The sequence below is a fragment of the Gavialis gangeticus genome, unplaced genomic scaffold (assembly GCF_001723915.1).
Source record: "Gavialis gangeticus isolate Ggan-Ray unplaced genomic scaffold, GavGan_comp1, whole genome shotgun sequence".
Lineage (NCBI taxonomy): Eukaryota > Metazoa > Chordata > Crocodylia > Gavialidae > Gavialis > Gavialis gangeticus.
The window spans coordinates 2,241,456-2,252,959 of record NW_017729014.1 but is presented as its reverse complement, the minus strand read 5'-3'; the positions used below and the strand labels follow the sequence as shown (position 1 = coordinate 2,252,959).

At 53.9% G+C, this 11,504-nt stretch overlaps 1 protein-coding gene across 1 annotated transcript in view; it reads right to left on the bottom strand.

Moving 5' to 3' along the window:
• The window catches only part of PLEKHG5 (pleckstrin homology and RhoGEF domain containing G5), a 108,217-nt gene that overhangs the window by 68,188 nt on the left and 28,525 nt on the right, over positions 1 to 11,504 (bottom strand). Inside the window, exon 3 of the mRNA XM_019511597.1 lies at positions 1,282 to 1,358. Coding sequence (XP_019367142.1) covers positions 1,282 to 1,358 — 77 coding nt within the window. The remainder of the gene's footprint in view (positions 1 to 1,281; positions 1,359 to 11,504) is intronic.

Genomic DNA, 11,504 nt, shown 5'->3' with positions numbered 1-11,504 from the left:
GGGACCTGGTGACTGTCTATAAACTCACTAGGGGGGAACAGAAGGGTTTAGGGGAGACACTGTTTCCCCTAGTGCCCCCTGGCATGACAAGGAACAATGGACACAAATTATTAGAGAGTAGATTTAGATTAGACATCCACAAGAACTACTTCACAGTTAGGGCGGCTAGGAGCTGGAACCAACTTCCTAGGGAAGTGGTGCTGGCTCCTACCCTGGGGATCTTTAAGAAGAGGCTGGATGACTACCTGGCTGGACTCATTTGAGTCCAGTCTTTTCTCCCGCCCAGGCGGGGGGTTGGACTTGAAGATCTACAAGGTCCCTTCCGACCTTACTTCTATGATTCTGTGTGTCAGCATCAGGCATTGCTGGGGAACTTGGGTCCCTGTACGCCAGGGGTGGGCAAAATGTGGCCTGTGGACCGGACGCAGCCCATCAGGCCATTCTATCCAGTACGCAGGGCCTCTAAAAAATTTAGAAAATTAATATTTATCTGCCCTTGGCTGCCTGTCATGTGGCCCTTGATGGCTTGCCAAAACTCAGTAAGCAGCCCTCCACCTGAAATAATTGCCTGCCCCTGCTGTACGCCCTTTTATCCACCTTATCAGTGGTCCTGGCATTGTGCTCAGCCTGCACTCTCTGGGATCCTGCCACTCCCCTTATTGTTCTAGTAAAGGCAAAAGCAGCAGGAGGCCAGCTGGCCCCAGAATAGAGGCTCGCTGTGCCTCAGCTCCGTGCAGAGGAAGAGTCCTTCTTGCAAGGAACATTCGAAGCCCAGTGACCCACTTTAAACAACTGGCTCGGTAGCACCCAGCACCTGTGGCAGCCTGGAAATGAGAATCTCACAACAACCAGAAAAAGCTTCTGTGAGACCCACTGCAACAGGGGGAAGGGGAGGGAAAGCCCTCATGCTCCTTTATCCGTCTTGCATCCCAACAGCCCTGCAATGCATGATGTCCCACCAGGCTCCCCATCACACTGGCTGTGTCCTTGGACACCCACTTCCCTCAACACTACCACCAAGAAAGCTCGAGCTCAGTTAATTTCCACTGAAAGCGCTGGCAGCCCCAAAGCTCTGCGCAGAAACCTCTGCCCAACAAGATAACCCAGAAGGTTTGGCCTTGCCAACTCCAAGGGTAGGCCAAGTCACAGAAAGTCCTAGAGCTACGAACATTGTCTCCCTCCTCAATGAAACTCCTTATACCCAGCAAGAACCACCCACACCCCCTCCAAAAATGCCACACCCTGAGCCCTCTCCCACAAGCAAAGAAGCTGCAACCTTACCCTGACCGCTCTCCTCCTGTCAATGCAATCTGGGCTTTGGCAATGCAGAACCTCTTCCTCCGTTGCCGTCCGTTCATCTGGAGAAGGAAGGTGAAGTTAGCCATGCAGAGCTGGGCTGCGGAGACAATCATCAGGCCGCACTCCCTTTCAGGTGACAGTGATCCCTCCCAGGTCTGCAACTCAGGAGCCAGCCAAGTCCAATACTCACAAGCGCCCTTTGGATAGCATCAGCTTTGGGGCACAACACAATTAAACCAGAGCTGGCGCCCATGCACAGGAAATCTGTGCCGCAGACAGAGTGTGCCAAAAACCCTGCTCCCTGCACCAGCAGTGCTGGCCTACAGGCATCCTGTCTACACAGGACAGAGCAGGGCTGGAGCAGCTGGCTGGGGCCTTGTGTTGCACACAGTATGAAAACTGTTTCAGAGTTGGGGCCTGTCTGAGACAGCCACACATGCCTGCCCCTCCCTGCCTGCTTAGCCCCTGGGGCTGGAGTTGTCAGTCATATGCCTGTAGGAACTCAGCAAGGAGCTGCCCAGTCTGACCAGTGCAAGAGCCCCTTCCCACCCCCTGGCCCTGGGGAAGCTGCAAGCAGAGTGGCGGGTCTCTGAGGGCAATACCACTCACTCTATTTGGTCTCTTGGATCCTAAGTCAGTAAAAGCCCTTAGCAAAGAAAGGGGAGCAAGGCTGTCTGGAGAGGGATTTGCCCTCTCCTGCCTAGAGATGGCCACCCCTTTGCCACAGGCATGTGCCCGGGAACCCTCAGTGATGGGGCCAGCCCAGTACAGACCCCATTCCTCAGCACTCATGGGACCCACTAGCAGCAAGCTGATGATTAGTATTACTGCACAGCCATATTACTGCATAACCGTGGCATCCTGTGGAGACATGCAGTCAGGCACCCTCACCTGGCACTGTCATCGCCATGTCAGGGGTCCATGCTGGCCCTGTCCTACAAATGGAAGCAGCCAGGCAAAGGAGGATTTGCCCAGTCCTTTCAGCCCCTGCAGTGGTTCTGGCTCAGCTCAGCAATGGGGGCAGGGAGATCTCCAAGCGGCTGAGTGCGAGAGTTATTTCCCCTTTGACTGATCTTTCTGGATGCAATCCCCCTCTCAAGATAACTGCAATCTCACTGCAGGCCAGAAAAGTCCTACCCTGCTCTGCAGTCACCCAGCAGGTCTCAGTGAAAGGTTGCCTCTGCATTACACACAGGTGCACCTGTTTTTGGCAGCACTAAGTACCACAAGGGCCAGTCCCAGACCCCAGCACTGTCTGGGACTTATACAAAGGAAGGGCAGCAAGGCACTGGCAAACACTGGAGCCCAGAGCAGGCTTTTAGCAGCTGTGCTGGGAAGTGCTGAAACAAAACTCCTATGGCTCAGTGCTGGAGCACAACCTCATGTAGGAAACCTCTGACCTCACTGCCAGCTGCTCTGGGAGACTACAACTGGCTGAAGTGTTAAGGCTCTGATTATGCAGTTCAGGGATACCATAAATACAATATTTAAAAGGCCATTACTCTTAGCACTGACAGGTAGCTCAGAGCTACGGTTCCAGTCAACTGCAGCCCCTGCTTTCCCAGGAGAGCCAGCTCACGGCAACTCATCTTCACCCATCACCCTCAAGGTGCCAACAGGCCTTTTCAGAAGCCTCTTCTAGTGAGAACAGAAAGGCCTGATCCAACAGCTATGTCCCAGCGCGGTTCGACACCTACTTGCCACTTTTATCCACCCTCTCTCTTCCCTCATAGCACAGGAGGGGTCCTTGCACGGAGGAATCAGTAGGGTGATAGAAGGCAGCATGGCAACCCTGGTAGCACAGGTTCGGGGTGCCCCAGAACTAAAACAAGTGAAGGCACAGGGGAGGTTTCCAAAGGCTGCTAGTGCCAAGAGCAGGCCAGAGCCCTCAGTTCTCAGGGGATCCAGACTGTGGCTTTCACAACCCCCACCCCAGAACCACCAAACAGGTCAGCAAGCCAATCTGGATCCCCTCTCAGCTGCAGGGTCCACATGGTGCCACCACACAGTGGCCACATGATGGCTGCTACTAATAGCAGGTCACTACCGACAGATCTGTATCGAAATACAGAGTGCTTCCTTGGGATCAAAGCCCCCAGCAGTGGCCACCTGTGAGAGGTGCTGCTAGCGCTGGCTCAGCACTGCTCCCACCATCCTGAGATGCTCTATCACCTATCCTGACTGTTGTACAGCATCCTGAAAGCAGGGAAAGGAGATGCCCAGAGAGCCAACATCAATGCCATTGTATCCTACCTTACAGCCTCAGCTTCTGTAAGCTGCACAATAGAGCTGTGTCACTTGGATTATGTGTGATCTGTCTCCTGGCTAATAAATACAGACACCCTGGGCAACTGCAGCACTTGGGTGGTTTCAGGCATGGAAGGTTCCTTCTGGATCTGCTGCAGGGATGTGCAGGCACAGGCTCCAGCTCAGGTTACCATCCAGAGGTTGAGCAATGAAGTCAGGCTCAAAGACCATCCCATAAATACCAAACCCACAGGGTACAGCCCAGCTATTTTATCATATCCTATCTAGTTTGATTTTGTGCTAGAAGCAGATATGTATGCCCTGGGAGTCCATTCAGAGAGCACAGCTGGACAATGCACACATCCTGTCATTTCTTGTCATGGTAGGCAGCAGGACATGACAAAATACAGCAGTCTACCTCTCACATGCCCTGCCCCCACAAGTGCTCAAGGCTCTCAGAGTCTGCCCCTCTCAAGAAGCTCCCCAGGTACCCAGGGCTCACTCAGCAGGATGGGGAAGCAGATGCACAGGCTCCTTCTTCTACACCTGCATGGCACTGCACTCCAGACACCACATCTTGTCCCATCCTGCCACTGTGCAGCCTTTCTGTTCAGAGACTCTGCAGGGATTATTTTAGCAGTATCTTCTTTCCCTTGTGTGGGTTCTCGACGCTGCATTACTACTAATGAGCCTATTGTGACAAAAAGCCAGCTGGTCCTGTCCCAAGCCCCCTGCAGAAAGGGAGACCTGAGCTGTTCTGCTCCCAGCCCCCATAAAGAGCCCAGCACTCACCCATCAGTGATGGAAGCCAGAGCAGAGGAGCAGCAGGAGTGTTTCCAAGGCAAGCACCCGTCAGCAACAAGAAGCGCAGCAGGGAGATACAGACACAACCGCACACTGAAGAAATGTGTATATCACAGACTGCCTGGGAACGCAATCACGCAGAAGCAAGAGCTGGAGCTCAACTGCAGCTCCCTGCAGGAATACAGGGAGGGGGCAGCAAAAGGAGTTATGATCTCAATAGATGAGCCATGCTGCCGCAACCTCGCTAAGCAGCCTCTGCAGCTAGGCATGCCAGATGCACAGTGCCCACCTGGGCAAGGTGGCGTCTTGGCTCTGTGGGTACTGAGAATTTCTGTCTCAGCCAGGTGCCCTGGACTCTGCTCATGGGAGCCATGGCAAGCTGGTGCCTCTGTCCCAGAACTGGTCTGCTCATCCAGGCTGTGGATACCTGCCCTGGGGCAAGCAAACACATAGCTGAGCTGCAGGGTTGCCTGTGTTAGCTGTCAGGACCTACTCCTGGTCCCCATGGCCATTAATCAACACAGAAAAGCCAAGCCCTGTGGCTTGTTGCAGTGACCCTAAGCCCCAGGAATCAGGCTGGAGGAAATTTAAGGAGCCGTCCCTACCCCAGGGGCTGGGCTTAGCAGAGGAAGTCTGCGTGAATGTAGCAGGGTCCCTCTGGGTCTGCTGGCAGGCACTGCAGCTGTCCCCACAGCCTCAGCACTGGTGCAGGCAGAACTACCCCACTCCTCCAGGATCCCACCACCAGTCACACAGCAAATTCCAAGACTGCACAGTGCTTAGCCCCCAGCTCTCATGGCTCCAAGCCCACAAAGAGGTTGCCAAAGCTTGAGAACTGAGTTCTGCTTGGGGGAACACACCGCTCTGACAATACTGAAAGGGTTTGAAATCCGTTTTGGTTTCAGCAAACTGTTTACACTGAAGAAGAGCAAGGAAATTCCACACCAGTTAAACCAGCTTGTTTCCACCCTTTCCAAATCAAATGCAGCCCTTGGAGCCTCATGCTTGCAAATGTCTTCCCATTTACATGCTGTGAAATGCTCCAAGCCAGGCAGAACAGCCCTGCCAGGGCCCACACAGCCTTCAGGCCAGTCTCAAAGGGACTGGTTTTGGATTGGTCCAGATGACTAATCTGGACCTCTAGCACACGTGTCCTGACTCCCAGAGCCTTTCCCAAGACCACTTTGAGGTAATAATGTGCCTTGCTAGAGCAGAAGCCCTCAGCTCCTCACGGGTTCAGCGCAGCTGTAAGTGGGATGACCCACCTGCAGGCTGAGGCTCAGGCATCAGACTCCATTTTAAAGTGGGCTCATCAGAAGAGAGGGGAGGGGGCACATCCCCCACACATCTCTACATGGACCCAATCCAACTTGCTGAGCTTCTCACATACATACGAACAAAGGCACTGCCATGAAACATGAACACCCAAACAGGAGCAGCAGGATGCGATGAAAGACATGACAGATGGAAGGGATTGCACCGAGGAGGGGAAGGAAGGGGCTGTCTAGGACCTCTGCACTCTGGATGGTTATGTGTGGTCTCAGAGGGCACCTCCTCAGAGCTGCTTTCTCAAGGCTCCTGGGGCTCCTACTTGCCATCTCCATTGTGTCCCTGCACCCAGGTGCCCAGTGTAGGTGAGTGCAGGGTCTGCACCCAGACAGGCTGCTCCCCAGAATGGTTCTGAGTATAATTCTGGCTGTCCTGCTGCTGCCCATCAGCCTGCAGAGGCGACAGCCAGGCAGCTTAGGAATGTGCGGGGTTGGCAGGCTGGGAAGGGCCTGGGCTTCATGGGTTAATGCAATGACGGAAGTCCACAGTTTTCCTCAGAAAGGGCCTGCTGCCATTACAGCATCCCAGTCAGGGCTGGTTCAATGCCAATACGACTGCCCCATGATGATAACCCTGAGGGCTGAGAAACATGGGGCCCCAGGGAGTCTTCTCATTCCCATGGCAAGCCCAAGGGGTGCAGAAACACTCCGTGCGTCAGGAAAGAGCATGGAGCAATGGGTAGGACCCTGGGAGAGGTAACCCCAGCATCCAGAGGCAAAACCACCAGCACGCAGGCAGCCTCAAGCTGCACATGTGCTGGGGCCCAGCCCACAACACCTGGCCACCATCCAACTCTCCTGTCCTGTCCCCAAGACAAACATGGAAGTAACTCAGTATGCAGCTATAGCTCAGCATGCCTGAGACAGAGACAGCTGAGCACTGGCCACAGCTGTTTTCCAGCAATTTTGCAATGAAAGGCCCAGAGGAGCTGGGTGAAGCCATCTCTGACTGGAAGCTCTGGCTGGTGGCTCCATCCCTGCACAGAGTCAGAAACCCCAGGCTAAAGAGTCTAGGAGGTAGGATACTTGCCGGTGGTAATGCCACACAGACTTGAACAATTAGGCTGTGCTCAGTTGATAGAACTGATTTGGCTGATTTGGCTCAAGACGTTAAATTTCAAACAAATGAGTCAGAACAGGGCTGCTCTTTGTGCAGGTGGCAGTGTGTGTGGCTGCCATGCTTAGGAAATGTGGCCTGAGTTTATATTTAACATCTCACTCCCTAGCCTGCAGCCAAGGCCTAGGTTGTTCCGGCCAGCCTGACCACAAGCTTCCATCCAACTTGATCGTATATCAAAGGATTTACCTTTGATCCTAAGCTCCAACTCACATCTGGAGCACCAGCTTCCACCTCCACCTGCTGGTCTCAAACCCAGAGAGGGGCCCATACCCCAGGAGGGAGATGTTATCATTAGGCCATTCCCTCAGGGCCTCCTTGTTTACCCAATAGGAGAAGAACCCAGGAGGCAAAGGCAGGAGACAGGCTAAGCAAGGAAGGATGTGGCCAGGCAGACAGGATCCAGCAGAAGGCAAAAGCAGGTACTGGCAGGACCAAGGAAAAAAATAGCAAGTAGGAGAAGGCCAGGCAAAGCAACAATACAGAGCGCATGCAAAGGGAGTAGAGCACAAGAGGATGGGGTGAGGCTTGGAGGGCTCTGTCCCTCCCAGAGGATCCCTCTGCATCCCCCAGCATGACTCTGCAGGCTGAGGGTGTCAGCACCTCCTGTCACACGCACAGCAGCATGACATAGTCGAGGCTGGAGCACTCATTCCCTCATCCCCATGTGTCTGTTGATATGGAGGGGACACCTAGACCCACCCATCCCCTGCCCCAAGCAGCTGAATCTATACCAGGAGCAGGGACAAAGACAGCAACACACGGGGCTCTGCAGGGTATGGTGTGTGGGACACGGGGAATCAGGGCAAGCACCATGAAGAACAGCCTCAGTGCCAGTGGCAACACACAGGGAACCAAGCCTAACAGCCTGAGTGCGGGAATGCTGTGCTGAGCAGGGACCAGCCTGCTACATGGCCTCTTGCTGCCCTCTCACTGCAGGCAGCCATGCTTGCAGGGTGCTTCCCAACCCTTGCAAGGACAGCTGGTTGTGAGGGACATCACCAGTGTCCAAATCAGGGGGATCCACAGTGCAGTGACTGGCCCAGGGAGCGAGCGGTGGAGGAGGAGGGAGGTGGACCTACCTCTCTGGGATCCCAGCCCCTCTCCCAGACTGCAAGGACCTGGAGCACCCTGTTGGGAAGTGTCCTGCAGTCTATGCAGGGCACTAGACTCTTTAGCCTGGGGCTTCTGACTGTGCAGGGATGGAGCCACCAGCCAGAGCTCCCAGTCAGAGCTGGCTTCACCCAGCTCCTCTGGGACTTCATGCTGTAGAGGAAAGGCGCTGTGTTAACACAAGGCAGGAACATAGGGAACCTCAGTCCTGGACCTGACCTGAATGCAGCCACTGAAGTGAACAACAGGAACAGGGAATCTCCCCATGGCAGAGCTGCCTGGGCCAAAACAATGCTTAGGCAAATGATGAATCTAGTTTCTTAAGACACTCAGCTCATGCCCAGGCCACAGCCTCCATCGTTGTCTCTTCTTCCCCAACCCCACTTTCCTCCCAGTCTGGCATCAGGAGCTGTGTGCCACTTAGCCAAAAGCAAATGACAGCACCACACAGAAACCCAAGAGACAAGTGGGCAGGAAGTCCATGAAGAGGGGCAAATTCTCTCCCCCAGCACAGCAGCACAAGAGAGGGAGCCTCACTGTGATGAGCCAAGGGACCTACCGCCACAAGCTGCCTGCTCCAACTGCTTTCCATGGGCACTAGGTTTGGCAACCCTGAACATGACAAGGCAGGGCTGCCTGCTAGCCCCTAGTAAATCAGTCCTGCTCCTCCGAGAGCCAATCCCCCACCCCTGACCACCACTGCCACCATATACTGGCAGGTGCCAGGCAGATTCTTCTTTGCACAGGTAATACCTACAGGACTGCACAGGGCTGGGAGGATCAGAGCCCAGCCAATGTGATCACAACCTACCTTGCAAACCAAGAGGGATCTGCAGGAACACCCATACCTGCTTTTCTGCACTCCAGGAGCCCCCAACACCCCACCTCTCGGTAAAACACACTGAAGTCTGTGGCACAAAATCCAGAGGCCTCTAAAACAACAGGGCAGCACTGGGAGACAGCAGGGAGACTGTGACTTTCCAAAATGTCAGCAGTGCCTACAAGGTGATCACCCTAGGAAGTGAGCTATGACACACGCTACAGAGGAAGGCCACCCCCTACCCCCTCACCCCCCCGCAAGACATGATGAACAGCTAAATCCCAAGGACAGTAGCAGGACCCTCAGTAGTGCTAGGACCCGTGGGCCCTGCCCCGGCACTGCTCTTGCCAAGAAGTCATAGCATGCGTACAGACTATGGGACTTGCTAGTGCCGGGCTAACCACACAGTACCCAGGAACAGTGGCAGTGCTCTGTGGCCTGGAGGAGGCAGGAACTCCAGGAATGACAGGAACTGTCCCCTCTGCTCCCCTGGTTGGGTAGCACGTGCACTGGTCAGCACCACTGGTCAGAATGGCTCTTTGCACTGGCCAGACTGGGAATGCATATCAGCCAGGATGAGGGCAAGACTGCTTGTGGAAAAGCTGCCTCTGTCCTTTCAAAACCGCAAAAAAGACTAGCCAAACAGCATTTCTGGCACTCTGTGTGAGGCCAAGACAAATATAAGGCTGCAGTTTCCACTCTAAGGCTTCATCCTCGCTGCGCAGCAGCTTCCAGGCTGAAACAAAATGACTCATCATCACTCACTCCCTGACCCCAGAGTAGCCAGTGCAACATGACAGTTCACTCCAGAACACACCGCCCCAAGAGAATGGGTGCAGAGCAGCAACTCTGCAGCAGAGCATGCCCTTGCTGGCCAAGTTTCATGCCCACACCCCTTAGTGCAGCCTACTCCTCACCCCATTGCTGGGAAGAGAGGAGTAGGCAAAGGTGAGCAGGCAGAGATCACACGGGCCTGGGTCAGGCCATTTCATTCAAGGCATCTCACAGCCAAGGCCAGCTGATCTCCTGGGAAAGGACAGTTTCCCAGCTTGAATATGGTATCCGATGAGGGCTGAGCCATGTCACTGTAAGGAAACATGTACCCCAGCCTCTGCACAGAAGTCCTTCCCATCCATCCTCATGGAGTCCTATAGGCAGCCACCTGCCCAGGTTTCCAAGGCTTCAGCTGCTGCTCACAGGCTGAATCCTGTGGGAGAGGCAAGGGACAGCCTTGGCTAAGAGCAGGATTCACTGACAAGTACCTCCTTTATTCAGACTGATGGAGACTCTTAGACCATCAACACTTCTTACCGGCTCATGCAGCTCACCAGTGCCTGAGGCCTTGTGGGACTTCTCCCATGAATCAGACAATCCTGGGTACTGTTGTTTATTTGCACCAAATCCTGAACACAGCAAGCAGTCTCCTTGCCCAGACAGCCAAGCCTGCCTTTCCAGCCAGACCTGTGACCACAAGCAGCTCCGAGTCCCAGTTTATTCCTAGAGCCATGCTCACCACTGCTTCTCTGGCTCTCTGCTTGCTCTTGCCACCAGCTGTCTCTGGCACAGGCAAGGGTACATACATGCAAACCAAATGATGCCCTCGCTCCTGCATCTGCTGACTAGTGCCAGAGAAACACCTCAGCTCACACCGCTTGGCTACTTACTGCTTGGTACTCACCATGCTGACCTGTACCTTGCTTCAGCTCTCACCAAAAAAAGGACCTGCCAGCCTCCTTCTGCCAATCAGGCAAGACTTGGCTTCAGGGTGACCCAGGAGTTTCTGCTATGATTTAATTGTTCCTTCATTTAATCTGAATGAAGGGTGCTTATTCCTTCCAGTGACTGGCTGGTTCAGTAACTCGTGGCAGCCCTCCAGCGCCCATCACATTAATATGTAGTGTGCCCGAAGACTGGAAGAAGGCCAACGTGGTGCCTATCTTCAAGAAAGGGAGGAAAGTGGATCTGGCTAACTATAGGCCCATCAGCCTGACTTCTATCCTGGGGAAGATCTTAGAAAAGTTTATTAAAGAAGCCATCCTTAATGGACTGGCCAATGCCAGCATCCTGAGGGAAAGCCAGCACGGGTTTGTTGCAAGTAGGTCTTGCTTGACCAATCTCATTTCCTTCTATGACCAGGTGATCTACCACCTGGACAAGGGCGAAGAGATTGATGTCATATATCCTGACTTCAAAAAAGCCTTCGATCTGGTATCCCATGATCACCTCTTGGCGAAACTGGCCAGTTGTGGCGTTGGGTCCACCACGATCCGCTGGCTGGGAAATTGGCTCCGTGGTCAGACCCAGAGGGTAGCAATTGATGGAAGTCACTCATCATGGGGTCCTGTGACCAGTGGGGTCACCCAAGGCTCTGTCCTTGGACCCATATTGTTCAATGTCTTCATTAACGATGTGGACATTGGAGTCAGAAGTGGGCTGGCCAAGTTTGCTGATGACACCAAACTTTGGGGCAAAGCATCCACGCCAGAAGACAGGTGGGTGATCCAGGCTGACCTGGACAGGCTCAGCAAATGGGCGGATGAGAACCTGATGGTGTTTAACACCAAAAAATGCAAGGTTCTCCACCTTGGGAGGAAAAACCTGCAGCATGCTTATAGGCTTGGCAGTGCTACGCTGGCTAGCACTATGGAAGAAAGAGACCTGGTGGTCATCGTTGACCACAAGATGAACACGAGCCTGCAGTGGGATGCTGTGGCTAGTAAAGCAACCAAAATGCTGGCTTGCATCCATAGATGCTTCTCAAGCAGATCCCAGGATG